Here is a 27,622-nt window from a genome sequence, read left to right as displayed (position 1 = left end):
CTAGTCTTGACATTAATGGTAACTAAAATGTATGCTTTTTATGCGTGTGTTATCTCTTTTTTTGTTTATATATACTTGAATGATAATTTGGTCATTGATCCATAAACGAAGCTCCGGAACCAGTCTAATAGTTTCATGACAGAAAGGAACCACATAATTAAACGGTCCCATCTCATGATAAAGAGACCATTTTTCACTTTATACACTTTATAGAATGATAATATTAATATTTTTTGCATCGACTTAGGATGAAAAGGGGGAAATTCACATTGTCATACAACAAAAATAATAAAAGAATAGAATTAAAGGAAATAATAGTTGAACGAACCTATAAATAATATGAAAGTGCAATGGCTTGATTATGGGAGACAGGGTTAAGACTCACAGGTTTATTCATTGATTTTCTTCACCTATTTTTATCGGTTTTTGCAGATGGGCTCTGGCTCAAAGCTCATTGGGTTTTTTTTCCTCACCAATTTTTTTGTCAATTTTTTTTTTATTTTTTCACAATTTTGGATGATTGCTTTTTTCCACATTGTTCACAGAAAAAAAATATTTTTAAATAATATTTATATTATTGGAAGATATCTTCCTATTACTTAAGATATATATCATTGCATAAAGAGGATTTCTAACATGAGAGAAGAACCATGTTAAGAGTATTTCAAATAAATTGTGAAAGTTGAGGGTCTCATGCAGAATTTATGCAGGAAATATGGAAAAAAAATTTGGAACACAATATTTCGGTTTATATAAACCGAATTGTTTTAGCAAGACAAAAAAATTCGGTTCGTATAAACCGCAGTACCCCCAAGGGCAAAAACGAAAATTTAGGGGGTAGAAAAGAAATGAGGGGGGTCGGGAGAGAAGAGTTCTTTATAGGTTTGTTGCTTTTTTTTTTTGAAAAAGCTAAAATGAGATATATTACCACATCAGCCTTCCCAGCACAAGACGTGCCAAGATAGACTACAAAAGTTTACAAAGAGTCATAGAAACATAATCATAAACCAATCATACAAAGCTCAAACAAATCATAGGACTAGACCACCAACTATGGTAGTTATAAGATAACGTAACACTCGTCGTCTTCAACCACCTAAAAGAGAAAAGCTTGATCTTGTCCAACAAAATATGGGGTGTATCTGCTGATCCTGTGAACAATCGATGGTTTCGCTCCGTCCATACAACCCAAAACGCAAGCAAGCCAAATGAGCTGTAAAAATGAACGACGCGCGCGAGAGCCACCTGCTGAAGATACAAACTGAACAAAATGGTCGCGCAAAGTAGTAAAACCCACCAAAGGAATACCAATCCACGAATGCACTAAATCCCAAAGAGAACCAACAGTACTGCAAGAGATGAATAAGTGATGGGCTGACTCGGTCTCTCCACATCCAAAAATGCATGAGTGAGCTGTAGAAGATAAAACACCTCGAGTAACCAGGTTTACTTTCGTAGGCAACCTGTCACGCAATAAACGCCAAGCTAAGATGGAAACCTTCAAAGGAACCTGAGGATGCCAAATGAGGTTATCCGCGTCATCCATAGTAACCGAAATATGTGAGGTGAGAAGCTGATATGCTCCTCTAACAGAGTAACCCGTGTCCGGATCAGGACGCCACTGCCACCTATCAGTAGAATGAGCCTGCAATAAAATGTTAAGAAGTAAAGACTGACACTCCCTCAGCATCTCCTCCTCCCATGCCCTCAGTTGCCGCCGCCACACCCACGCCTCGCCTCCCTCACCCCACCCTAAAGCAAACATCTCTGCCACCGTACGCAGTTTGGTCACAGCCAACTCAAACAGGCGCCCAAACCGCTGACACAAAGGAATCTCATCCACCCAGGGATCGGTCCAGAAAAAAGTGTCTGACCCGTCCCCCACCCTCTTCACAACCTGCTCTTGAAACCACCTGCCCCCTATCTCACTCCCTCCATCCCTAATACGCGATATCTCCCTCCACCACGACGACCCTCTCCTGCCTCCATCTCGAAGTCTACCTCCCTCAATCCCATAACGAGCTGCCAACACTCTAAACCACAACCCCTCTCTGTCCACTAACATCCTCCAACACCATTTCCCTAAAAGAGACTGGTTAAACTCCCTCAACCGCCTAACCCCCAAACCTCCACTCTCCTTACTTAAGCAAATAGATTTCCAATCAACCCAAGAAATTTTCCTAGAATCCTCACAACCCCCCCAAAAGAATTTAATAAAAATAGATTCAATAGAGGAAATAGTACCTGAGGGAGCTTTGAAGAAGGAAAGAGTGTAGACAGGTAGAGAGGTCAAGACAGACTTTAGCAGAACCAGACGACCACCAAAAGATATAGGTTTGTTGCTTTGCCGTTGGGCTCAAAGCCCATTCATTTCCTTTTGCCAGTACACCATCAAATTTGTCAACCCTTACACCTTTTCCTTTTTATCCTTCCGTTACTTAAGTAGTGAACGTTATTTCTGAAAAATATCGTCCGTTATTTAAGTAGCGAACGGGGGTATTTTGGTAAATTCATAGGTCGCGCGAAAAAATAGATAAGGTGACAAAAGTAAATGTATTTGTCTACTCTCTCTTATCTCAATTATAAACAAGCTTATTTTTTAGTTTCATCGAATAACTAATAATGTATATAGTTTATATTATAGATCACATATGAGTAAATCACTAAATTTGTATTTGTGTCTAAAACTCGCTCTCAAATAGGTTCTTAACTTGTCTCTTTCAATATTTCAAATTAGTTCTATTCTCTGCTAAATAATTTTCAACTTGGTCCTTCAGTTGACATCCGTTTTCTAACACCACTACATATGTTGATGTGGAGTATTAAGTATCATATGGACAATAACATCACATAATTTAAGTGGCACATATCGATTTAAAACTGTGACTATTTGATAAAAAAAATAAACAAAGACCGATAAGCTAAAAATATCATGAACTATTTTGATAACAACTAGATAAATATTGAAATCAACTTGACATTTAAATAGAGTAACAAACATATTTAAAGTATTTACAATCTCAAGAAATCTATTTATATACAAAGTCAGCGACTAATTTAGTAGATAATTCGGTATTTCGTTCACTTGTACTCCCTTCGGCTTTATTTATAAGTAAAAGTTAATTTTTAAATTCATTGAAAAATCAATGTATCTAGCTTAAATATAGACTAGATATATTGCTTTTTCAATGAATCTAAAAAACAATTTTTGCTTATAAATAAGGCCGGAGGGAGTATAGCGGTGTAGAAAGTAAAATAGAGAGTATACTTGATGTAACAAAGACCCTCTATTGGGCTAAGATTTAAAATGAGCCATTATTGTTGTAAACAAATTAAGCCCAAAAGCAAAACAGAGATAAAAAAAAACGTTAACGGTGCTAGTTCCTTCCTTTCTCCGCCAGATCTCTTTATCGGCGAACAAGAGTTCCTTCGCTTTCTCTCTCATCTTCGTAAGTCTCTCTCTCTCTCTCTCTCTCTCTCTCTCTCTCTCTCTCTCTCTCTCTCTCTCTCTCTCTCTCTCTCTCTCTCTCTCTCTCTCTCTCCTATAGTAACTGTGATTGCGTTTAACAATGCGTGTTTAACTTTGATTTGGTGTTGTGGTAGGTTGAAATTTATTTATCAGAGAAAAACAAAATGTGCCGGCAAAATTCTCCGGTGCATAATTCCGGTGATGAAGAACTTACAGCTGATGAAAGTCTTTTGGTTTATTGCAAACCTGTTGAATTCTACAATATTCTCTATCGTCGTTCTCTTCATAATGTAATTCATTTTGCCTTCTCATCAAAATCTTTTACTTTCATATGCTTATTATTTCATAATAATCAATAAGATTTGGTCAATTAAGTACTATAAAATCAATTTATTGGATGCTTTTGGTACTTTAGATACTGAAATAATACTGAAATCTAGCTGAATATCAAAATATTTTTGTCAAAATTTGTTGTTATTTTTGTTTTGAAATGAAAGATATATTGATTGGTATTACTTGGAATTCATTTCTATTGCAGCCTACTTTTCTTAGGAGATGTTTGCGCTATAAAATAAAAGCAAAGCGTAAAAGGAGGTAAATATTTCTTCTAACTACTATATACATGTATTATTCCATTTAGTTTTAGTTTCGTCTTTCCATTTGTCGAAGTACATTACTCTTTATACCATTTATTTGGCACGATTTTGTTGATTCAAAATGTTATTAGATATTACTGTTCGGTAGTAAACTAAGGACATGTGTGATATAGTTTATTTAAAAAAAATCTAGGGTTTGTATTAAAAAGAAAAATCCGGCGAGTTATATTTGCAAAATCGTAATTGCTTTGTTTCCTTGTACCATTGTGTGAGAACTTTAATAAGACTTGGTTGACTTGCTATGAATACAAACCCTTGATGGAAAAAAAAGTAAACATGATGATGTAGAACCAACCAAGAGATGTATAAAAACCCACATTGTTGCCTAAACGTCTTCATTGACGTTGTTTTTTGACCGGAAGGCCGAGAGCTAATTATCGAGACTATGGATTATCTGGTCTGGACACGTACTTCGTGAAATGGTTCACAAATGTTTGTTGCCCGGTGCAACAAGATCAAGTTGGTAAGAATAAAAATTCCCCACCATTTCTTTGACTATCAAACCACCAAGTGTACGATAGAGGACGACTTACAGAAGTGAAGACTTCAATCTGGGTGGTAGTGTGGATGTTACTTGAAGGGGGTGGTGGTAATTTGGGACTCTCGAAAAACCGGCACTGTTGCCGGGTGGTTTATCCTCGAATGAAATTTCAATTCACTGTTCAAGGGCAGAGATAGCGGCGCTATTACAAAGTGGAGTTTGAAGAACAATTCGCTATTGTTCCGTAATACGCTATTTAATACAAAATATTGTGAGATTGCGGCTATAGCATTGTTTCGTAGCAGAATTTGAACAACCCGTTATTTTCCGCGATCCCCAATTGACAATACTGAGTAGGTTTACATTGTTAAGAGAGAAATCATAGTACATGTGTCCTTAATTTGTTGGCGAACAGCAATAACAGGAGCTAAGGCACCATACTTAGGTTTTAGTGGAAAAGAAAAATCAGCCCCTTTGCATATCGAATAAAGATTCTCCATTTTCAGATATCGATATTATGTAATATGCATTGCTTCATTAAGGAGCGAGTGTTGAGGCAACCTGCTCAAAATAAGTAAATGTCTCTTTGAAGAAAGGTGTTAACATTAGGAAAAGGAGAAAACAGTGATTATTTGGCTATTTTTCTTTAATTGTTATGGAAAAACGCTAAGCCAGCTGCAAAAGCAGACGTATAAACTATTCAGAAAGGCACAGGCTATGTTGTTTTATATTTCAATATTTATGGTAAGTGGATTGATTCCTAGTTTAAGTGATTTGCATTCACGTCTTTCTCAAACTTTATATTCAACAACCGGTAATTTTTGCTTGTTTACCTGAATAACAATTAACAAAGGAGTTCTACTGCTATGCTTTATCATTGCGTTTCTTGTTGATTGTATTTCTTTTTCGCCTTATTGGGTGGCAAATGTTTGGTGGCTATCTGTTTTGAAGGGTGCGAGCAGGAATTGTGATTTTCAACTATAGGGACTGTTACAACATGCTTCGGAAGACTGAAGGTACATCATATTATCAAATTATCACCAACTATGTTCAACACTGCATCTTACCACAGCCTTCCTATATAAATAAGTACATTTTTTGAGAACCATGAAACTAGTAAAGATTTTGCCAATCTTTTTATTCACTGATTTCAACTTCCTTCCATACGCTGATAGCTTTCAAGTGCAGAACTGCATCTACCTTCAATTTGGAATAATAAGATTTTGTAAACATTACTCTCTTGAGTTGACATTTTTTTTTTGCTCTTTTTATTTGTTTTAGGTGTTCTGTCATATTATTCTCTTTCCTTGTGACAATTTTTTTTATATACATAGTGATTTTGACAGTACTGATACATTTCCTGTCTCTTTCCAAATGTAGTGACTGAAGACTTTTCTTGTCCATTTTGCTTGATGCAGTGTGCGAGCTTTAAGGTATATGCTGTGAGTTGTGCTATAGTAATTGCTCTGTTCATTCATAGTTTAATAATTAGGAAGGTTGTTGTCCCTTTTTTGTCTATTAGAGGCTAAAAGATAACTTCAAAAACTGTTTTTCATGGAAAATTGTCGACTTTCAGTATTTTATGCACTCATTCTTCTGTTTAAATGGCAGAGTGTATGTAGTTTGGTTGGTTCTACAGCCACGATAATTAATTTTGTATAAACTTGTTTTTTAATGTTCCTGTTGGTTAAAACTGAGTTGAACTAAAACTCTAAAAGTGTTTTATATTTGGATATACTCACGTAAACTTGAGTAGAACAAACAACACATTTGAGGCTAAAATTCCTTTATCTTAATGGTAGCTCCAAATACTAGCTTTAAATTAGAATCTATTTTGGAGGCATAAACAATTCTACTCAGGAACACCAAACATGTCAAATAATGATTGAAATCAATTTTGTGTTTTTTCAAATCACTTTTGCCTCTCACAGAAATGAACTCAAACATCCACATAGTAATATTTTGTTGTGGTAATGTTGATTGGATACATAATTTCAATACATTTTATACATCTCAACTTGCTCATATTATATTTCGTCAAAAAAAAAAAAAAAACTTGCTCATATTATGTTAAAATTATTTTCCTAATTTGTGCTATAACTTAACGAGACAAATTGATGACGATGTGTTTGTCACTCTATCGTTTGGATATTTGTTCTGTTCAGTTTTTTATTTTTGACAAATGTTCAGTTTTTTTATCAAAGATATATGAACTCGTATGGTAAGTTTCACATTATCTTCTAATCAATAGCTAGTTTAGTTCTCCATTTTCTTTAGCAAGTTTATCAATCTCAGTTTATTTGTGCAGGGTTTGCGATTTCATCTTTGTTCATCACATGATCTGTTCAATTTTGAGTTCTGGGTTTGTAGCTGTACCTATAAAGTCAACTTTTTATATTTGATTTTTTCTGAATGGTTTTTAAAACTAGTTTTAATTTTTAGGTTACTGATGATTACCAAGCAGTGAACGTCTCTGTAAAAATTGACATACTGAGATCAGAGGTCAGAACCTTCTTAAATTGGATGTGGTGAATGTATTATTTTGCTTAGGGATTGTAAATTGGTGATTGAATTATTTTGTGTATGGATTGCAAATTGTATCAAGTTATTGTTGAATGTTGATTAAGTTCAGGAGTAACTCATTGGTACTATTGAAAGAAAAAAAAACTAAGATCTAGCCTAATAATACATTTTTTCCTTTTTATGATGTCAACAGAGGTATTCTCTTCTCATTCCTAATGAATTCATAGATTGATTATCCCATAGAATCTTGTTTTTGAGGTGATTACCATAAAAATGCTGTCGAATAGTTTAACTTGATTGGATCTGTTTAGTTTTATGGGTTGTGGTATTGATGATAAAATGTTATAATGCATCCTATAATCATGGAATATCTTTAAACGGTATCAATTTCCACTATCTTATCCTTTTTTGCTGCTGCAAAATGTGTCAGTTGCCCAATGTATTCCTATAGGTGTTGGTCAACGGATGAACAAAGCATAAAGGTTTAAAGATGACCTAGCATTAGTCTGTCATGCATGCCTGGAAAGTTTCAACAGAACATTTGTCTCAAATGTGTCGGTCATGTTACTAAGATTGAATTATGAACTTTCCTTTTTGATGACTACTTGATTGGATTCTTCATTTGAAGTCTTTGATTTGTTTTTTACTAATTATTTAATTTATTGACACGTGGTGTATCTATATCTATGCAGAATGTTGCTGATGGAGTAATTCCACAAACACAACCCTTCTTCTTCTGGTTGGTTTTCAATTTCTTGTTAAAGCAATCACTGATTAATTTATATGATTTTTAGATTATTGACTTTGATGTTATTTAATAAACTATACAGTTCTAGACCTCGAAAGCGTAGACCAAAAAGCTCTTTTAAAAATCAGAAGCACACCAATATAAAGTTCTTGAAGTTGGATTCACCAGAAGGCATACAAAATGGGACTCTACAGAAAGACGATGGTATCAAATTTATTTTTTGCTTATAAGAAAAAGGACATTTTTTGGGGGCCTCTAAAGCGCATAAAATTGGCTATGATGCACTACGTTTATATTCTTCTACTGTAGTATATAGGGGAGGGACAAATACCTACTCTTTTATTCCAAATTTTTTAATAAAGTGTAATGTCTATACAATTCATTGGCCATAAATTCTTTGTGAAATGGACTGAAATTCTGAAGTTATTTGTAGATATCCTGTCATGCAAAGGGGAGAATATGTCTAGAGCATCTCATAGTGAGAAGAATTTGCAGAATGAAGGAAATGGTGGGGTAAAATTTGGTCCTGATCATCCTAGCACCATGGATTACGTTGAGCATGTAGAATCTAGTTTTAACATTCCAGGTGTTTCAATTGCCATGCCCCAATCTTCGGAGGACCCTGAATGTAGCAAATCTGTATATAAAAGTGATCCTGCTCTGCCTACTAAAGCAAAGAAGTTAAATACGGACCGTTCAGACTCAAAAAAGTATGTTGACTATGTTCACAGAGCCTTGTTGTTTCTTATCTTGTATTTTTGTTGGTATAAACTTGAGTTTTAAATGAATTTATCATGCTCGACTATATTTTAAATTCTGTTATTTAATTTATATCTGATGTTGCTTTGCTGTCTGTTTAATGAAATATATAAGTAATTGGTTGCTAACAATGTTTTAATGACCAGGCTGAATATCAAACTTAACCAGTGAATAATATAAAAGTATACCAATCTGAATGCCTGTTTGAGTTGAACAATTCATGTATCGTATTTCTGTCAGCCATGTTCTGTGATTGAAGTTTCTTACTGTTGCATCATCAGATATATGTTTTTTAATAATGCCTTTTAAATTTTGTAATCACCATAAAATATTATTAGTTTGAGAGGGTTGAGTCACTACCATAATTTTTTTTTTTAAATCTTATGAAGTCCTGATATGGGCATTTTGATTCATTTTTGTCAAAACTGTTTCTCCAGCCGGATGCTCCTGCAGAAGAGGCAGTTCTTTCACTCACATAGAGTTCAGGTGATTGATTATCTTACATCTCTCTGAATTTTTATTCACTTATTGCGCTTCTTAACATGCTTGGTGTATGGACTATTTTATGTATATGTATAAGTTAATTTCTACAAGTGAATAACAGGTTCTTTTAAGTGTTATGATCCAAAAAAAAAGTCCTTTTGATTTGATAACTGTTACAGCTATATAGCATCTCCCACATATGGATTTAATACCAGACTGTTAACCTCATCTTGTAGATACCGTTAGCTTTGAGAAATTTAATTTAATCTCTAACAAACAAAGTCCATCTCTTGTTTTGTTGTGTGTTAATTGAAGCCCATGGCATTAGACCAAGTGTTATCAGATCGTGATAGTGAAGATGAAGTTGATGATGGTGTTGCTAACCTGGAAGATAGAAGGGTAAGCTTAAAATATCTTTCAAATGCTTGTTTTTTGGTCTTTTGAATATTTCAAAGTGATGCATTTAGTCATTTAGATTGTTCCTTCCGAGCACATTTTGTAGACCGAACATGGACATTTAATATAGTATGGCTCTCCAACTCTTAATTACAATTTATTGAAATTATGCTGTTTCTTTTAACTTCGTAAAATTCCCCGTTCATTTTGATCCTTTTCTAGATCTCGTGCAGTTTACTATTGGATATTTAAAGTCCTACCAAATTAACATTAATCACCGTTGTTTAATGTTGAACTTTTAATGTTGCAGATGCTTGATGATTTTGTGGATGTTTCCAAAGATGAAAAGCAGCTCATGCATCTCTGGAACTCTTTTATGAGGAAACAAAGGTGTCCATTGATGACCGCCAATATTTATATTTTATTTTTGTTTCTTTTCCTCCTTAACGGTTTCTGCAGAATAAGTTAAACAAATGTTATGTATCATGTGCATGATTATTGTTGATTCTTGTGTTTTGTTTACTGTGGTAGGGTACTGGCTGATGGTCATGTTCCGTGGGCTTGTGAGGCATTTTCCAAGCTTCATGCAAAAGAGCTGATTTCGTCCCAAGCTTTATTTTGGTACTCATTCTGCTCCTTTCTCCCCTCTGAGTTCTGTAATTTCCCTGCTAAAAAGTTTTTATTCTGAAGGATAATCCAAAACAAGCATAGATATTGATCCTGAAAACATGCATTTTTTATCATTTAAAAGAACAAAAACTGAATTGCTTATTATGCTTAAATAATTCGTGCCTTGTTGTATGAATTTCCAATATGTCAACCACTTGAAAGTGTACATCTTATTTAAGTTTTCTTCCTTTAGCTTTTGCTTGCTGCATATCTCATCTTATTAAAATTTTCAAATTTATATTTTTGAAAAATTAAATATCTTCTTCATGTTCAGGTGTTGGAGATTATTCATGATCAAACTTTGGAATCATGGTCTACTTGATGCTTGCACAATGAACAACTGCAATATAATATTAGATAACTACAAAAACGGGGGATCGGATACTGGTACAGATTGAAGACCAACTGACTCGGTCACAGGCAATATATATATACTCTTCTGTGCCCTGTATTTGTAACAAATTGTTGTACTATCAATTTCTTAATGAATTATGTGTTGTCTAAGTTATAAACCAAAAAATTATTTTATACAGTTATAAAAATGTATACAGTACTAAAAGTTTTACAGCATCTGCTTGAAAAAAATGTTATATTACATTCACCATACAATATTTCTCTTAATTTTAATGACATTGAACTTTTATGAAATCTTTTAGCTTAAAATAATTAGAAGAAAACATTTTATGCCAGGAATGGCCTGTCTATGATACACAAGTCTGGTAGGTTATGCACCATACACGACATTTTTTCATCTTTGAATAATAAAGCTTCGCCAGACCTTCCATGGACTATTACATTGGTTTTCTCACCCACCTCCGTCATCTCTTGCCGGATAGTGCCAATTGTGTCATAGTCAACCTCCCTTTTTCCTCACCCCTTGGATCTTTTTATTCATCCATCTGCCGTGACATGTGCATTAAAATGGTACATGAAAAAGTATATACGGGAAGAACATATTATCGTCGCTACACTGAATTGTGAAACGTCATTGGTAACTAGAAACTCTTCGGCATTGTTTGCTAGAAACTCTTCAGAGCTGTTGCATGATTCTCTATTGTTGTTTCAAATCCTAGAACCACTTTTTACGAAAGTTAAGGGCTCAATTGAAGGAGCGCCGCACAATATAGAAAGTAATTGATTTTGTGGAAAAGATAACAACGAGCTTTGGTTTTGAGTCATGGATTTGCTTTTGAGATGGTGCATGAAGGGCTACAGAAGGTGGCAATAGCGCCTATGTTGTGAGAGTAATCTAACGTTAGATTTGGTGCGATTGAAGGTAGCCTTGGTTAGCTCGTTCGAAAAGTGAAGTGTCGGTAGGTTGTCTGAGGATTGTCTTCCGCCTAAGCTAGAATGTTAAGCTTCATGTAGATCCAATCCTTCGATCAACCTTCCTTTTATTTCACCACTAGGAAAATGCTGCTGACAACTTTGCTCGTGTCCGATAGAGATGTCATAAACTTTATATTATCGCGAGTTTAAATATTGCACTAGATATTAACTTATGTATAATTTATAAAATGACTATATATAAACTAAACACCATCACCTTAAGGTGAATTCTTCGGTACACATATTATGTGGATGTGTACCGGTACACCGCTGAGATGGTTAATAGGTGTCAACCATTTAATGTAGATTTCGTTTCTTTATTAAGTTTTCATCATTAGACACAACTTTTTAATATTTATAAATGTATCATTCACATAAATATAGTCAATCAATCATGTTCCACAATAAATCAAAACATGCATCAAATCTTTTAATCTATGTCACATTTTTTTAACAAGATTCAAATAATTTAATATTATTTAATATCCTTTAAAATAATATAATTTTAGTATTTTAACAACACTCAACACATTGTATTTTCTATAAAAAAAAACGTATGATTTAAACAATTTTTTTATATTATTATTATTATTATTATTATTTTCTTTCATTTTTTTTAATATTATTAATTTACAAAGTTTAATATTTATTTACTGTTTAACCATTAACACATATAATTATTTTTTTGTACAAAAAAACTTAAATTTTTTAATATGCTTAAATATTTTATTGTAATAGTTAATCTAATTAGTTAATGTTGAACCGTTAGATTGTCGACATTTAAATTCTTAAATATTTTCCATTTCAATTTGGTCAATTTATTTCATTAGTTCTTATGGTAGAATTGGTAGAGACTATTGACAAAAAAAAATGAATTGGTAGAGACTTAATTATCAGTTCTTGATAACTAGGTTTTTTGAATAACAATTAATCAAACTAGTTGATATTGAGGTGTTTATATTGTCAAAAATTTGAATCATACGTGTGTCATTCCAACTAGGTGGTATTGAATTGTTTCATAGAAAATTGATTTCCCTTGTCACAGTCGTTATGCTTGTATCGAAATTCTTTCTGCCATCATTCCATTTCAGGTATTTACAGAAATCCCGCGGATGGTACCACAATCTGTTCGACTAACCATTAGATTATCAAAATTACAATTTCTAAGTATCTACTGTATGTCATCCCAATTAAGTGATTTTGAACAATCTAATTGAAATATGATTTAATATCGGCGTTAAGAGTTGAGTTAGGATTTTTGAAATTAGTAGGTTCGTAGGGTTAAATATGATTTAAGGATAAAACTTATTGACTTATTTTTAAACTTGGAAAAATAAATAAGCTCTTATATATTATTTATAAGCTTGTCAAAGAATTTATGAAAAATTTGTATGAATGATCTATATGATATAAACTTTCAATCCAACGGTGAATTTTGTATAATTTTAACAAGCACACGTGCACCACTTAAGACATTTGTGCATGTTAGCCTTCACCATTTTCACTAGGGAAAACTTGTAAATTAATATTTTTTTAAGCAACTTATAAATCAAAGTTTAGTTGTTTGTAAAAAATATTTTTCATAAGCTAAAAAATAAAAGCAAAATAAAAATTGGTTCATGAAGAAATTTTAAGTAACTGTTATTTCAGTTATAGTTGAGATTTAACAATTATTTATTTGCATAAGTTATTTTTTTTTATAAGTTTAGAAATAATTTAATCCAAATAGACATTTTTACCACTACCCCATGACCTCAAGCGACTACCCAAACCTTTCACCACTAGATCAAAAGATTCTAATTTTGTAAAGACTAAAAATTTAGTAAAAAAATAGTAAAACAAAATTTGGCCTATGATGGATTAGAAGGCTAATGCTATGGTGGACCGCCTTCACGAGTGGTCCACCGTGGACAAGTGATTTACCGAATACATATTTTACAAAACTTACCGTTAGATTGAAAGTTTATATCATATAGATCATCTATAAAAAAAATTAGAAAAATTGAAAATCATTTTATATGTTATTGACATATATATATATATATATATATATATATATATATATATATATATATATATATATATATATATATGATATAAACTTTCGATTTTTCTAAATTTTTTTATGGATGATCTATATGATATAAACTTTCAATCCAACGGTGAATTTTGTAAAATTTATATTCGTTATAATGTTATTAATGACTGGTCCACCATGGACCACTTAATGAAGTGGTCTGTATTATAATTTATCTGGATTAGAATCAGAACCCATGACCATACGTTAACAACACATACAACTTACCAACAAGACAAATAATCATCTTGTTAAAGTAATAAAAGTAAAGATGTAAAACAAAATCCCAACTTTATTCCTTAATGTCATTCTGCCATCATAGTAAACAAAAATTAACATATTTCATTTTTGATTTTCTTCAGAAATACTACCATTCTAAAAATCAACAATATCTTTCAACTTCGATTTTCTTCAAAAATACTACCTTTCTAAACAAAAATCAACAACATCTTTCAACTTCGATTTTTTTCAAAAATACTATCTTTATAAACAAAAGTTAACAACATCTTTCAAGTTTGATTTCTTTCAAAATTACTATCATTATAATTATACTTACTTTCATTAAGGATTTCTAATATTCTCAATGAAGTCGTTCAATATCACCTAATTGAACTAACAATAACTTATGAATTTAAATTTCGACAATCAAACATTTATAGAACAATCTAAAAAGTTCATTTACAAAACTTTAGCATTTTTCAAAATAAAATGAATTAAATATGAGTTTTTGAAATCAAAATATGAAGATAAAAGTAACAAATATTTTGACTTAAAAACCAAATATTGAGCTCCTTATTTTTGAACAAACTTTTTATAATGTTCAACACGTATTTGCAAAATTATCATAAATACACATCAACTTAACAACATGGCGATAATTGCATGCATCAACAATTTGTAGGGATGAAAGCATGACATATTTTTATGAAGACAAAAAATTAAATTTATTTAACCAATAAAATATATTAGGAAACACTAAAAATTAACAGTATTACAATAATATATATACATATTAAGAATTATAAGTTTTTTTGTAAAAAAAAAATGTATTTTAATAATTATATATATTAATGGTTCAACCGTAAATATATATTAAACTTTATGTGCAAATAACTAATAAATTCATGTTAAAAAAAATTTAAACTTTAGTAACAAATATTCATATAATGTACTAATCATGACCGCGGAAAAAAAATTAAAATTTCAAATGGTACGCACGAGTTGAATGAAAAGTAGGGACTAAAAACATTGACCGATGAAACTTCAGGGACTAAAAAGTGTGAAAACAAACTTTAGGGACTAAAACGAAAATTATGGGAAACTATAGGACCAAAAACATATTTAACCCTTTGTTTTATATATATAAAGAGCATAAGCTATTACTAAAACAACATCCCCAATGTCATTCCGCCGTCACGCACGGAAAACAAAAATCAATAATATCTTTTAACTTTGATTTTTTTTTCTTCGAGAAATACAAATATTCTAAGCAAAACTCAACAACGTCTTTCAACTTCGATTTTCTTCAGAAATACTACCCTTCTAAACAAAAATTAACAACACCTTTCGACTTTAATTTTCTTCAAAAATACTATTTTTCTAAACAAAAATTAACAACATCTTTCAACTTTGATTTTCAGAAATACGACCCTTCAATATATAATCATGGTATCATGGCAAATATACGGTTTTTACTCTCAAATTTTTGTCTTAAACTAAGCCAGTTCAAATTTATCATGAGATTTCTATTCATCCTAACCCCACTAGAAAAAACAAAAATAAGGGCAATTTTCTATGACCGCTAATACTTAATAAACCTAAAACAAAAAATCCAACACCCACATCCTAAAAAAAAAATCCATTGGTCAGACATTGAAAAATCACGAAATTGCAGATATCAAATAAAAATATAAACTTAATGGAAAAAAAAGAGATCAGACTGAATTCAATGGGTGCTATAATTACAAAAAAAAAGAAAAGAAATTGATGGAAAAAAAATACATATATTAAAAGTTAAAACCAAGATTAAAGGAGAGAGAGAGGCGAGATATTTACTTTCTTTTTTAAGGTTTCTAAATTACAATAATCTCCATTTTGAAATTTTTGTAAATTAAAAGAGTAATTTAGAAAACTTCTATTTAAATAAGTCTTTAAATAACATGTTAAATTATCATTATACGTGGACCAATTAAAATTATACACCTCAACAGTGTACCGGTACACATCCACATAAGACGTGTACCGGAGTGCTCACCAAACATTAATCCACTCTACACTCACGAATTAAAATATTAAATGTAACTCAAAATAGAAAGTCAAGTTTTCTTCTATTGAAATCTTAGTCTAATATACTATTATTTTTTTTTTTTTACCTTTAACAAAATTTTATTTCAAATTGCTCTATTAATTAAAAAAAGATACATTTTAATGTTAGCAGTTGTACTAGCAAATGAATAAAAGCCAAAAGTAAAATGAATAAAGCAAAAGCGCGTTACCCAAAAGTAAAAGCCAAACGCGCGTTAAAAAAGTAGCGGCAATTTCAAAATTTTGAAGAACATCGTGAAAAACTGCAAAACTTAAAAGTTAAAAGTAACATTCATGTATCTCGTTGGTTGCATTGCATTTCCTTCCATGGATTCAATCCCAAACCTTCAAATCAGCATCAAACCCCAGGTACCCATTTTACTTATTCTCCCAATCTCTAATCTTTCTTTCTCTATGATTTATGAGTTAGTGTTTATAAATGTTTTCTTTCTTTTAGGTTTCGAGTTCGCCTTCGTGCCCTTCTGGTATGTTTCCATATCTTATTGGAATAAATCATGAGAATTGCAATTAGGAGTGAATAATTTCGTGGGTTCTAATTTTTACACACAAAAAACCTGAAAAGGGATTTCCTTTTTCTTTCAGAGCCACCTGATGTTGGGAATTGGTTCTCAAGCTATGAATATCAGTCTCCCAATTTAGATTCTAATTTCACTCTCCAAGATTCGGATTTCAGTAGACGTGGGTCGGAGCAAGATGAAGAACATGAAGAGGATTTTGATAGGGTTAGGGTTCAAGATAAAGATGATAGTCATAATGAAGACCCATGTTTCACCAAGGTGAAATATTTTAAACCAATTTTTCATTTTTCAATCTGAAATATTAATGCAAATGAAAATATTATAAGAATCTTGAAATAATTTTATGCCTAATTTTTTTGAGTAAAAAAGAAATTTCTGATTTTTTTTTTTGTTGTTGCTTTTATTTTCCTTTGCAGAATCTGGATCATTGCAGCTCATGCTCACTCTTCTCTGGTATGTGTTCTCAATGCTTCTTTTAGAATTTCTTTTGCTAAAAGAATTTATAATTTGGCTGCCAAGAGGACTTCTCTGCAAATTTTTATAATATGTGAAATAGTCAATTATTCCGACAAGCTAATAGTGGTTGAATTGTGTGCGCTTTTTGGTCCCGGGACATTCAGAACCTCCAGATATCAGAAACTGGTTCTCAAGCTACAATTATGAGTCTTCAGCGTTTGATACAAGTAGTCTTTTAAGTGATGAAGAAGTTTCTGATGGGAATAAGTCCGAGGAGGAGAGGTTCAACTTTGAAGTCGTAAACAAAGATGAAGGCCAGTCTGAGAATTTGCAACTGAAAGTTTGTGCTGAACGCAATAGCTCTTTTGATAAAACCATGGAGGTAAGACAAAAAAATTCTAATTTCTCTGATAAAATCTGTTATGTGAGTAATTGGTAAATAATACATATTTGGTTAGTGTCTTAATGATCGATGTCAATAACTTTTATTCTCTGATCGTGCATCTTATTCATCTTTGTAATATGACAATAAACATGTATGCTCAATTAAACCTAGAAGTAAATCATTTAGTTAGTTGAGGGCATGAATGAATACTGTTTACTTTGCCAAAGTTCAAAGGTAAATGTTTACGCTCATTTGCACCTAGAAGTAGATCATTTACTCTGCAAAAGTTCAAAGGAATAAAGTTTGTTCAATATATGAATCGAAATACATGTGTTTCTCCAAGTAATTTGAGCTCACAGTTTTTCTTTGATGTTGATAATGATAGGGTGATGGTAGTGCTCGAATGAAGAAAAATTTAACTGTTGCCGATACTTCCTATTTGGAAAAGATTTTGCAGCCATGCATGGAAGATAAGGCATTGCAACATAGTCTTGGTTCAACCAAGCACAAGGAGACGGTGAACCAGAATCATAGAAGTTCTGGCTGTAATGGAGAAGCACGTTTAATGTCATTGGACACCGATACATGTGCAATGAGGCCTCCAAAGCTAGTACAAAAGAATGATACTACTAAAGAAGCGGAATCAAAAGCTGAGAAGCCTGACATTAGCTCAAGTTTAGCTAAAAGCTTCTCGACTGGAAGCTCAACTTGTACAACAAATAAAGAAAATGATGGTTTTGTTACAACAAGGAAGAACAGTTGCAAGAGATCAAATGATGAAAATTCTTGGAAGAAACCGGAAAAGACCTTGTTGCAGTGTTCAACAAGTACAGGAGCAGTTCCATTGGCATGTGAAAAGAGTAATGTTACAAAGAGAAAGGCATTGACAGAAGCAACACATCTTCAACAATCCAATGTTATGGAGATTGCAGGGAAATGGCAATGCCCACAGAAATGTAAACCTGATCATGGGCCTGCTTTGAAGCAACTTAGGCTTGAGCGATGGGTTCGTAGGGTTGGAAATATCTCCCCTCATTGACAAAGTTGGCTCGTTTTCTAAGTGCTCTAGCCTATTTGGTTGTCAATAAAAGTAGTAGTATTTGTAGCATTAAGAAAACCAAAATTGCTGAAACATTATGAGGGGTGTATTGTGTAGCTTTGTGAAACTCTATTTTTCATAACCAAAGTATGATTTATGCTTTGTGCTATCTGGTTTTGTTATAATTTCTGTCTTTAAAAAAAACAGAATATCTTGTACTGCTCATGCATTTGGTTGACAACACTTTGAATGTTGGGACAGTGATTAATATTTTAGTTTCTTTATCTGGATTTTGGACAAACATCAGTCAAACAATAATACTAAGTTAATGTTTTTTTTCCTGAAATGATGCTATTTCTCCCATCATTGGTGAGCATGACCCTTGCATTAATGTATTTGGGAGGGTGAGTAACATCCTATTGTGAAAAGGATTCATGTTTTCTCTAGTCTTCAAAGACTTGATATTTTTTGCATGTGTAGATCTAACAAAATAATATCAATTTCAGGAGATGACTCATCTATGTGCTGTCACTATACTTATGACTGCTATCAGTGCTGTTGCCATTCTTACTTCAATTGCTATTGTGCGACGCATCCTTATGGCAACATCAGTCCTGAAGGCAAGCATCACTTTGTAATATGCAATTAGTAAACTAGTTTCTTAGTTTTGTTCTTAATTTTGTTACATGAGTTCATATCTGAAAGTGATCAGATGTGGTTTTTTAACCTTATCGAGTGCTCCTACGCAAATATAACTCTACTCATTACTAAGGACTTTGCAATTGAGGGTTCACGTAAAGCCCTATTGTTCTAGGAAAATAGATAAAGTCCATGCTCGTTTTCAACAGTGTTAAACACAATTTTCCGATAAAGCAACAGTGTTCAAACTGCTAATAACTGAAATGGTAATGCATCATTCCTTCCATTACCCGAGTCAAACAATTTAATTGATAAAATCCTAACTTTGTTCACAGGTAGCAGCAAAATTGATTGGAGAAGTTCAAGCACTCATAATTTTTCCACTAATTCCGTACGCTATCCTTGCTGTGTTTTACATGTTTTGGACTTCAGCTGCTCTCCATTTATTCAGCTCTGTCCAGATTGTTCAGAACGACTGCAACTCTAACTGCTGCACATATGATCTTGTGGCAAAACGGGTGAACTGTGATCGCTGTTGTGGATATAGCATTCATTACACACCACATTGGAATCTCCATTCTTTTTCACCTATTTGGGTGCTATTGGTCTACACAATTTTTCGTAGCGTCCTCGTCAACAGTAGTTGCCGGATCTGTTGCCTCTTATTACTGGGCCCATGGTGAAACATCAGTAAGTTGCTATTTGGCTGAGAAATTGTTCCTCTTTGGTATAAGATTTGGCATGATAAATTGTTAAAATGTAGCTCATTGTGTGGAACATACGGAAAATTGTGTCAATTATTAAATGTAATATATATTTCTGAGTGCAGCCTGAAATTCCAGTTCTGTCAGTCTTTTCCTCCATGAAGAGGTTTATGCGTTACAGTATCGGATCTGTGGCTCTGGGTTCTCTGATTGTGTCATTTGTAGAATCAATCCGGTTTCTGCTTGAATCTCTTCGTCGCAGACTAAAAGTATCTAGTTATGTGCATTGATGACTCTTGGTCATTACATGTATTTTAGATCATTTCAATGGAGTTTAGTAGGTATTTTGATGTATTTTTTGGTCATAGTTTAGTTGGAAGTTGCATAGAATTGAGATTACTTGCAAGGGAAGAAAAAGGGATCAATTTGGATGTAAGTCTGGAAATTTCGCCTGGGGCGAAAAGTCTTGCGCTTGGGCAGAAAAAACTCAAAGCTGTGAAAAGGGATCTGTCTGGAAATTTCACCTGGGGCAAAAATCTGTGGTTGGGGCGAATAAAGCTGTGCCTGGGGCGACAAATGCTGTTAAGTGACCCATTTTTTATGGATGAAATAAAAAATAATAAGATTTAATTTTAAGATGAATACTGTAGTAGCAGTTTCATTAGATATGTACCATCATCCAATCATTATGGTCCCGTTTTGATTGACTTATTTTTGAGCTTATGCAAATAAATAAACTTTTATGTATTACTATAAACTTTTCAAGATAGTTTATGATAAAACAACTTATAAAAATACAATTTTTGTTAGTGAAAACTTTTTAATCAACATTCCTTCAAAAAACTTTTTAATCAACATAAAACTTTATTTATTTGCATAATCTATTTTCATAAGCTCAACAATAAGCAACTCCAAACAGGCCCTATGTCATATTATTATGCCTATATAGTCCAAAAAAAAAAATGCCTATAAGTTTCATACTAAATCAGCCTTGAAATTTTTTTCTATTTGATATATATATATATTCTGTAAAAAAAAAAACCAAACTTCCCCTTCAAGAAAACAAAAAAAAACACCTACCCTTGTTATTATTTATACTACACATTGATTTGATGAAACCATATTAATAGTGCCGTAAAAAATATATAAAAATTCCTTTCTCCATTGACATCAAGAATATGGAGGAAGCCAATCAGGCCAAAAGAGTGGCTTGCTCCTCCGATGACCGGTTAAGCAATCTCTCAGACGAATTGGCTTGTCATATTCTGTCTTTCATGTCAACAGAAGAGGCTTATAGAACAAGTGTTCTATCCAAAAGATGGGCATTCATCTGCACCATGATACTCGACCTTCACTTTAAATTATCGGAAGAAACAACTCAATCTGTATATGTATATGCAGCTCTCTTAAGACGCAACAAAAATATAAGAAAACTGAATCTTGTTGGTGACTTTTGTGGTGAACCATATCATGTACACATGTGGATCTCAAAGGCATTAGACCTCAATGTCCAGGAACTTTACATGGATTTGACTCTCCAAAAGTCAACCTTTTTGCCTCTTAGGCTTTCCACTTCTAAGTCACTCGTCGTCTTAAAATTGGGGGGCAAAATTCAATTTAAACTCAATTCTTCCAATGTAGTATATTTTCCATCTTTAAAGATTCTTCATCTCACACATATTGTGTTAAATTCTATCTTTGAAGATCATTCAGAGTTTGATCTTAGTTTTCTATCTGGTTGTCCATGTCTTGAAGAATTTTCGTTAAATGACTTCTTCAAACAACCCTTGAATATCACTTTTCCCTTATTAAAGAGATTATACCTTGATGTCATTATGCCTGATGCTGTTTATTCTGAGGTCAAAGTCGGAACTGCTAAAATCAATCTCTTGTCATCACTTGAAATTCTCGATATTATTGATAATTCTGCCCGAAAATATGAATTTGTAAACTTTCCCAATGTTGATCAAGCTTCTCTTTGCATTACTGGGAATTCGGATTCTCGCAGTAATTTGTACACCCTCTTGAATGGACTTTCTAATGTGAAATCATTGTCTCTTGATCCTGAAACCGTTCAGGTAATTAAGTTTCATATATATATAGTACTATATATAGTATATGCATCTCAAAACATATAGTTATTCGGTGGTGTGTAGAAATAATATATTACTTTTAAGTTCCATATTTTGTAACTTATAAGCAAATCTCCTCTTTTTTAATTTGGTTGTGCAGTTACTGAGCATGGAGGACAATCTTGACAACTTAAGTCTTCTCACTTTTCACAATTTAGTATCTTTATCCGTACAAATATCTATGAATTGCAGTTGGAATATGCTTGTTAGTTTTCTTCAAAGCGCTCCTAACCTTAAGGATCTTGCCATTGAGGTATGTATGCATGAATTTTATTTTTTTTAAATTAGAGTTGGTAAATTCTAACACAATATTTGGTATGTATAATTTAAATGCAGAAATTATTTAAAAGCATGGACGGAAACTCGGGCTGGGAGGAGTCATCGTTAACTCCGACATGTCTTTCAAATAGTCTCGTTACATTTGAATTTAAAGGAATTCAAAATATAAAAGCTGAATTTGACTTTGCGAGATATATTATAGAGCGCTCAAGTAAGTTAGAGAATGTAAAGATTTCTACACAAGAGTCAAAGAAGATAATGTCCTTATTTGAAACAAAGGTTATCAAGGGGTTAAAGAAGAAATCATTGATAATACTATTGGTATGAAGTTTACACCCTTATGTGAATTATTATGAATAATTTTATGATTTTGTGATGTGTTTATGTGTTTATAATTACTCACCAATTTTGTTTACTTTTGTCTATGTACTTGCGATGACGACGACATGTTGCAGGAAGCAGGCTGTGTAGATTAATGACTATATATACATATGATGATGTATTTTCTTGAAGATATATTTTATTGACCTCATTCTGTGGAAATTTTATTACTATGTCATTTTACTACTTTCTTCCATTTTTATCTGAGTGTGTTTCATGCAATTCTATGCGTTTGAGAGAATAAATCTTTTTGAATGACAATGTTGGGATACAAATGTTTTAATAACTAGACCGAAGATCAAACCTAATTAGATTAGACCGAAGATACAAAAAGTAATTAGTTGCTAACAATGTTTTAATAACTAGACCGAAGATCAAACCTAATTAGTTGTGAATAATGGTATAAAATTATACAAATCTGAATGCCTGTTTGAGTTGAACAATTTGTGTATCGTAACATAAAATAATCGCAAACATTGTATATAGGAATTTATATTGGTATTTATTTACAGCAAATGTGAGGTCAACCTTTTCTCCTCTTTGATTTTCTGGCTCGAAGGCATGGAAGTCAAGCAATCGAACTGAAGGAAAAAGGCGATGGTGGGTTAGGGACTTGAACCACACCTTCTAGCATTTGCATGACCATCCTCATTGTTGGCCTCATTTCAGGATGCTCTTGAATGCACCAAATTGCTATCTTTATCCACTTTTCTAACCTGTCAATGTCTTCTAAGGCCTCTTGATCATTCTCCGCGAGAACATCTATGCTCCCTTCCATGTAGCAATCACAAACCCAATTTGTCAAAATTGCCTTCTCTTCCTCCCCTGACTCCATCAGCACCACACTTTTTCTGCAGCAAATGATTTCCAACAACATGGAACCAAAGCTGTAAACATCCACTTTAGCCGTCACAGGAACATTCTTGAACCATTCAGGAGCTACATATCCTCGCGTTCCTCGGATCATGGTATTTGTTCTACTTTGATCAGCCAACAACAACTTGGCCAATCCAAAGTCAGATATCTTCGCCGTGAAGTACTCATCTATGAGTATATTTTGAGGCTTTATGTCACAATGAATGATGGGAGCATCACACTCTTCATGTAAATACACCAACCCTCTTGCAATCCCCATAGCAAATCCAATCCTTTGATTCCAAATCGGTTTGGTTTGTCCAAACAAGATATCTGCAAGACTACCATTGCTCATGAACTCATACACCAACATTCTATGCATTCCTTCATCACAATATCCAATCAACCTTACCAAGTTTTTGTGGCAGGTTTTACCAATGGCTCTCAACTCGGTCTTAAATTCCTTCTCACGATCTTGCGCCAACCGATCCAATCTCTTAACAGCAACAGCATTAGAAGATGCTGCTGCTTTTAATTCACCTTTATAAACAATTCCAAAGGAACCTCTACCTAGTTCTTCACTAAAACCCCGTGTAGCTTCTTTTAACGCCTCATAACTAAACGAACATAAATTTGTTTCCACTAGAGTTGCAGCTTGGACAACCCTTTTCGGCTTCCACAAAGTCACGAAAACAACCAAAGCCAAGAGTATGCTATTGAAGACAGTTGAACCAATAAGCAAACCTCGAAGAATCGGCTTAACTCCATCGTCTTTATTCGAATCAGATGAACTCGAAGGACTACGACCAAGACTACCAAGAGGAGAAACTCTTGTTTTCACAAGTACTAATTGACCGCCACTTTGTGCTCTTCCATTAGAAAGAGGCAATCTTTTCTTCCAACAAGTTCTGTTATTGAAAATAGCAACAGCACATAAGCAATCATGCAAACAAGATTGTTGACAATCTTGTTGACCATAAGGCTGCATCTTTTCATAATCTGATAAAGGCCAATCCACATCTTTAAGAACAGTGAACTCATATAAATCTTCTTGCTTCACATTCAATCCATCGCCATTATCAGCTCCACAAGCAAATGTGAAATTGAGTTGACACCCCCCATATTTATTACTTGAATCAATCAATGAATAACCATAAGGACATTTACATGTAGGCCTTTGATTTTCCATGGAGCAATAGCTATTATATCCACAAGTTCCACTACCTTTTTCATTGAATATAGCAATGCAAATATTATCAGGAACATACCTTACAATAGTCCATTCTTGTTGTGCTTTAGTATCTCTTGGATGAGAATATTGGGTGAAAACTCCATGATAATCTAGTGTTACTCTATAATAATACAACTTAGGATCAAGAACTAAATTCTTCCATTGTGTACCTTCAGGTTTCACTCTAGTTCCATTATTATTTGTTTCCACATAAATTTCTCCTGATTCATCGAAAACTAAACTCGAAGAAGCCGAACTAATAGGAACATCAATTCTATAGTAAAATTTGTAACGTAATTGAGTAGGCCATGCAAGTGGACTTAACAAAACATGATTATTATCATCATCATTAAAATAGAGTTGAAACCTTCCACTTGTGTAATTAGTCTCTGATAATCTTGAAGTTAAGGTTCCATTTAACTCAAGAGATTGATTAGGCAAAAGGGTATCAGTAGGAAACTTGAAACTTTCCCAAACAATATTAGAATTCTTGTTTACAAGAACAAAGTTTCCATTGTCAAGCATGTTTCCATAGGAAACAGCTTCATTTGGTTGTGCTGTCCAAATAGATTCACCTTGTGATGTTGTCAACGTGAGTCCACCCGATGTTAACTGAATCTGTGATCCTGTCGGTGCTTGTACGAGGTTGTTGTTGTTTATGTCTTTTGCACTCCAAACAATGGTTTTTTCAGGTATTTTGTTGTACCATATTGCAAGCATGAAGTTGTTTGTTGTGGTTTTAAGTTGTTGGAATCCAAAAGCAAATTCACCAGATTGTGATAGCCATGGATTGTTGTTGTTGTTGGTAGTAGTGAGTGTAGAACTTCGAGTAACGTTTCCAAAGACCAACACAAGTTGAAGAAAAAGAATGGAGATTATGTAAAGGGTGGAGGAAGAAGTCATTTTTGAGAAATGATAGATTGAGATGGTGCTAGAAGTTTGTGAAATGTGCCTATTTATGTAGTATGTAATTTTTTTGTTTGGGTTATTACAATATTGATACGAAGTTTCAACAGCTATGACTAGTTTTCGCCATTTGTGAGGTGTATAAGGTGGATTGTTCTCTCCCAACTGAATTTTTTCTATAAGCATAAGTCAGAAATCGAATCTCTAACCACATGTTTAAGAGGACCAAAACGCTTACCAATTTGACTAATTCCTTTTTTCTTTTGATTATTTATGTAAATTTTATTACTATATTAAGTGGTGACATGACAAAAAAAAAATGAGTATATTAATGGTGCAAGTAATTGACTATATGTGATGTCTTGTTATTATTTGTTAACTTTAATTAGTGGGTGAAAACGATCAGTGTAATATTGTAAAGAAACTTAATTGACCGCAGCTAGAAGAAAATTCAAAGGATTTGAATGTTGCTGTATAAATGAAATGTTTGCAATTGTCGTGTTTGAATCCATTGGATCCTTTTGATGATTTAGAGTGTTTCACTTTAGGACAATGGGTAGGGTATGGGTAGGGTACTATAGTACCCATTCCCATACCCGCGGATTGAAAAAATACTTGTACCCATCCCCATACCTGTGTGGGTAACAACTTTTGCCCCCGCCCCCATACCCTATGGGTTCCTAGGTACCCATACCGTACCGGTTACCCGCATTTTTACTAAAAATAAATTGATCAATTATAAAATATCATATAATTTTAATAGAATTAAAAAATTTCAAAGATTTTAATATTGACTAATGAAAATTATATACAAAATTATTACTAACTTTGTGTTAAAGTTCATATTTATGTTAAATATTCACATTATTTTTATATTATGTTATAAATAAACATTTTTATTAAAAATATGTAATAGTTTAGTAGAGTTGTATTGTTTTAAATTGATTTACATATATTATAATATAATAATTTAAATAAAATAAATAAATAAATATATATTATGCGGGTATGGGGCGGAGTGGGTACTAAGGTACCCGTACCCGCACCCATACCCGTTCATTTTTGCGGGTAATTACCCATACCCGTGTCTGTACCCAAAATGCGAGTTTTTACCCTACCCGTTGTGGATAATTTTTGCGGGTACCCTCTGGGTATGAGTCAAATTGCCATCCCTATTTCACTTAGATGCCTTTGGAGAAAATGGAATAAATATTTAATGTTGACGAAAATTCAACTTCGTGATTATACTAAACCAGTTGAAACTTGAAAGGTAACAATTCAAATCTAATTTTCTATTTTTTATTTTTTTGAAAATTCAACAATTCATATATAATTACGATTCCTTTTCCCCACTATACGGTTAACACATTGCTTAAACTATGTATTTGAAAACTGATTATAAACAATTATTTTTCTTAGATAATAACACCTAACAAATTTTATTCTACGTTGCTCTCACCCTAGTAATGTGAAGGAAAATAAAGTAGAATAAAACAGTGGTGTCAATATCAAAGGTGGGTGTGCAAATAACAAAGGTTGGTTATGTTAGGCCCTAATGAGTGTAGTATACTTTGAAGTAAGCTGGGCCTCCGGGCCTATATAAATGCTTCCAACATGGTTAAAAAGTAGTGCTGTAAAAAGGGCCTTAAGGGGCCGGCCCTTTAAGGGGCGGATCCACTTATTCCTGATTATTAATTTTATTTAAATTTTAAACAATTTTTCTAGTGTCGTGAACTTATTCTCTTTTTCTTCAATCAGCACTGTCCACGATCGGCACCCTAAAAAAACTGTGTTTAAAATTTAAATAAAATTAATAATCAGGAATAAGTGGGTCCACCCCTTAAAGGACCGGCCCCTTAAGGCCCTTTTTACAGCTCTATTAAAAAGTTGAGAATTTCTTTTCATATTGAATTTTTTTTTACCCCTACATTTAACTCTTTACCCCAACATATTTTAAACTATTCCTATTTAACCCTTATTTTATTATTTTGTTTTATTTTACTTTGTCATTTTTTGTTACCGGAACACTTATAACGAAGTGTTCTGGTTTGTCCCCCACAACTTGATTTGCAATAGCATAGGCATTGAATAACAAGAGCAATCCTCTTGAATTTGTAGAAACCAACCATGGAGGTTGCAATCCCAAACACATCGTTTACCTTTGCAGTTAACAAATCCATGT

General features: G+C 33.0%; 4 protein-coding genes and 1 pseudogene across 4 annotated transcripts; 4 read left to right on the top strand and 1 right to left on the bottom strand.

Moving 5' to 3' along the window:
• The first annotated feature begins 3,334 nt into the window (after nt 1-3,334).
• Nucleotides 3,335-10,832, top strand: LOC123911419 (polycomb group protein EMBRYONIC FLOWER 2-like). The gene is made up of 15 exons (XM_045962825.1): nt 3,335-3,449; nt 3,604-3,759; nt 4,008-4,063; nt 5,558-5,622; nt 5,987-6,039; nt 6,915-6,968; nt 7,049-7,108; nt 7,822-7,868; nt 7,960-8,081; nt 8,311-8,587; nt 9,074-9,122; nt 9,435-9,518; nt 9,826-9,905; nt 10,047-10,136; nt 10,459-10,832. The coding sequence occupies exons 2-15, from the start codon at nt 3,634-3,636 to the stop codon at nt 10,580-10,582; spliced, it is 1,287 nt and encodes a 428-aa protein (XP_045818781.1). The 5' UTR covers nt 3,335-3,449; nt 3,604-3,633; the 3' UTR covers nt 10,583-10,832.
• A 5,290-nt stretch (nt 10,833-16,122) lies between these two features.
• LOC123911417 lies at nt 16,123-18,475 on the top strand. The gene is made up of 6 exons (XM_045962822.1): nt 16,123-16,263; nt 16,352-16,379; nt 16,498-16,691; nt 16,850-16,886; nt 17,054-17,271; nt 17,660-18,475. The coding sequence occupies exons 1-6, from the start codon at nt 16,189-16,191 to the stop codon at nt 18,311-18,313; spliced, it is 1,206 nt and encodes a 401-aa protein (XP_045818778.1). The 5' UTR covers nt 16,123-16,188; the 3' UTR covers nt 18,314-18,475.
• A 144-nt stretch (nt 18,476-18,619) lies between these two features.
• Nucleotides 18,620-20,248, top strand: LOC123911418 (choline transporter protein 1-like). The gene is made up of 2 exons (XM_045962824.1): nt 18,620-18,933; nt 19,288-20,248. Exons 1-2 carry the CDS (start codon nt 18,823-18,825, stop codon nt 19,633-19,635), a joined length of 459 nt encoding a protein of 152 aa, XP_045818780.1. The 5' UTR covers nt 18,620-18,822; the 3' UTR covers nt 19,636-20,248.
• Nucleotides 20,249-20,834: 586 nt separating this feature from the next.
• On the top strand, nt 20,835-22,395 carry LOC123905221 (annotated as a pseudogene).
• A 290-nt stretch (nt 22,396-22,685) lies between these two features.
• On the bottom strand, nt 22,686-25,546 carry LOC123911416 (G-type lectin S-receptor-like serine/threonine-protein kinase LECRK1). Its single transcript, XM_045962821.1, has one exon. The coding sequence runs from the start codon at nt 25,435-25,437 to the stop codon at nt 23,017-23,019; it is 2,421 nt and encodes an 806-aa protein (XP_045818777.1). The 5' UTR covers nt 25,438-25,546; the 3' UTR covers nt 22,686-23,016.
• Nucleotides 25,547-27,622: the final 2,076 nt, after the last annotated feature.

The sequence above is a fragment of the Trifolium pratense genome, linkage group LG2, assembly GCF_020283565.1.
Source record: "Trifolium pratense cultivar HEN17-A07 linkage group LG2, ARS_RC_1.1, whole genome shotgun sequence".
NCBI classification, from domain to species: Eukaryota; Viridiplantae; Streptophyta; class Magnoliopsida; order Fabales; family Fabaceae; genus Trifolium; species Trifolium pratense.
Note: the sequence above shows the minus strand (reverse complement) of the source record. Positions and strands in the feature narration are given on the sequence as shown.

What these genes read in the sequence shown, in the direction of transcription:
- LOC123911419 (XM_045962825.1), top strand. Translation starts at nt 3,634, where the DNA reads ATGTGCCGGCAAAATTCTCCGGTGCATAATTCCGGTGATGAAGAACTT. An exon ending in TTGACATACTGAGATCAGAG is followed by an intron (nt 7,109 to 7,821) that starts GTCAGAACCTTC and finishes ATATCTATGCAG; the next exon opens with AATGTTGCTGATGGAGTAAT. An exon ending in TTCACTCACATAGAGTTCAG is followed by an intron (nt 9,123 to 9,434) that starts GTGATTGATTAT and finishes TGTTAATTGAAG; the next exon opens with CCCATGGCATTAGACCAAGT.
- LOC123911417 (XM_045962822.1), top strand. Translation starts at nt 16,189, where the DNA reads ATGTATCTCGTTGGTTGCATTGCATTTCCTTCCATGGATTCAATCCCA. An exon ending in TTCGCCTTCGTGCCCTTCTG is followed by an intron (nt 16,380 to 16,497) that starts GTATGTTTCCAT and finishes TTTTTCTTTCAG; the next exon opens with AGCCACCTGATGTTGGGAAT. An exon ending in CTCATGCTCACTCTTCTCTG is followed by an intron (nt 16,887 to 17,053) that starts GTATGTGTTCTC and finishes CGGGACATTCAG; the next exon opens with AACCTCCAGATATCAGAAAC.
- LOC123911418 (XM_045962824.1), top strand. Translation starts at nt 18,823, where the DNA reads ATGACTCATCTATGTGCTGTCACTATACTTATGACTGCTATCAGTGCT. An exon ending in TGGCAACATCAGTCCTGAAG is followed by an intron (nt 18,934 to 19,287) that starts GCAAGCATCACT and finishes CTTTGTTCACAG; the next exon opens with GTAGCAGCAAAATTGATTGG.
- LOC123911416 (XM_045962821.1), bottom strand. Translation starts at nt 25,437, where the DNA reads ATGACTTCTTCCTCCACCCTTTACATAATCTCCATTCTTTTTCTTCAA.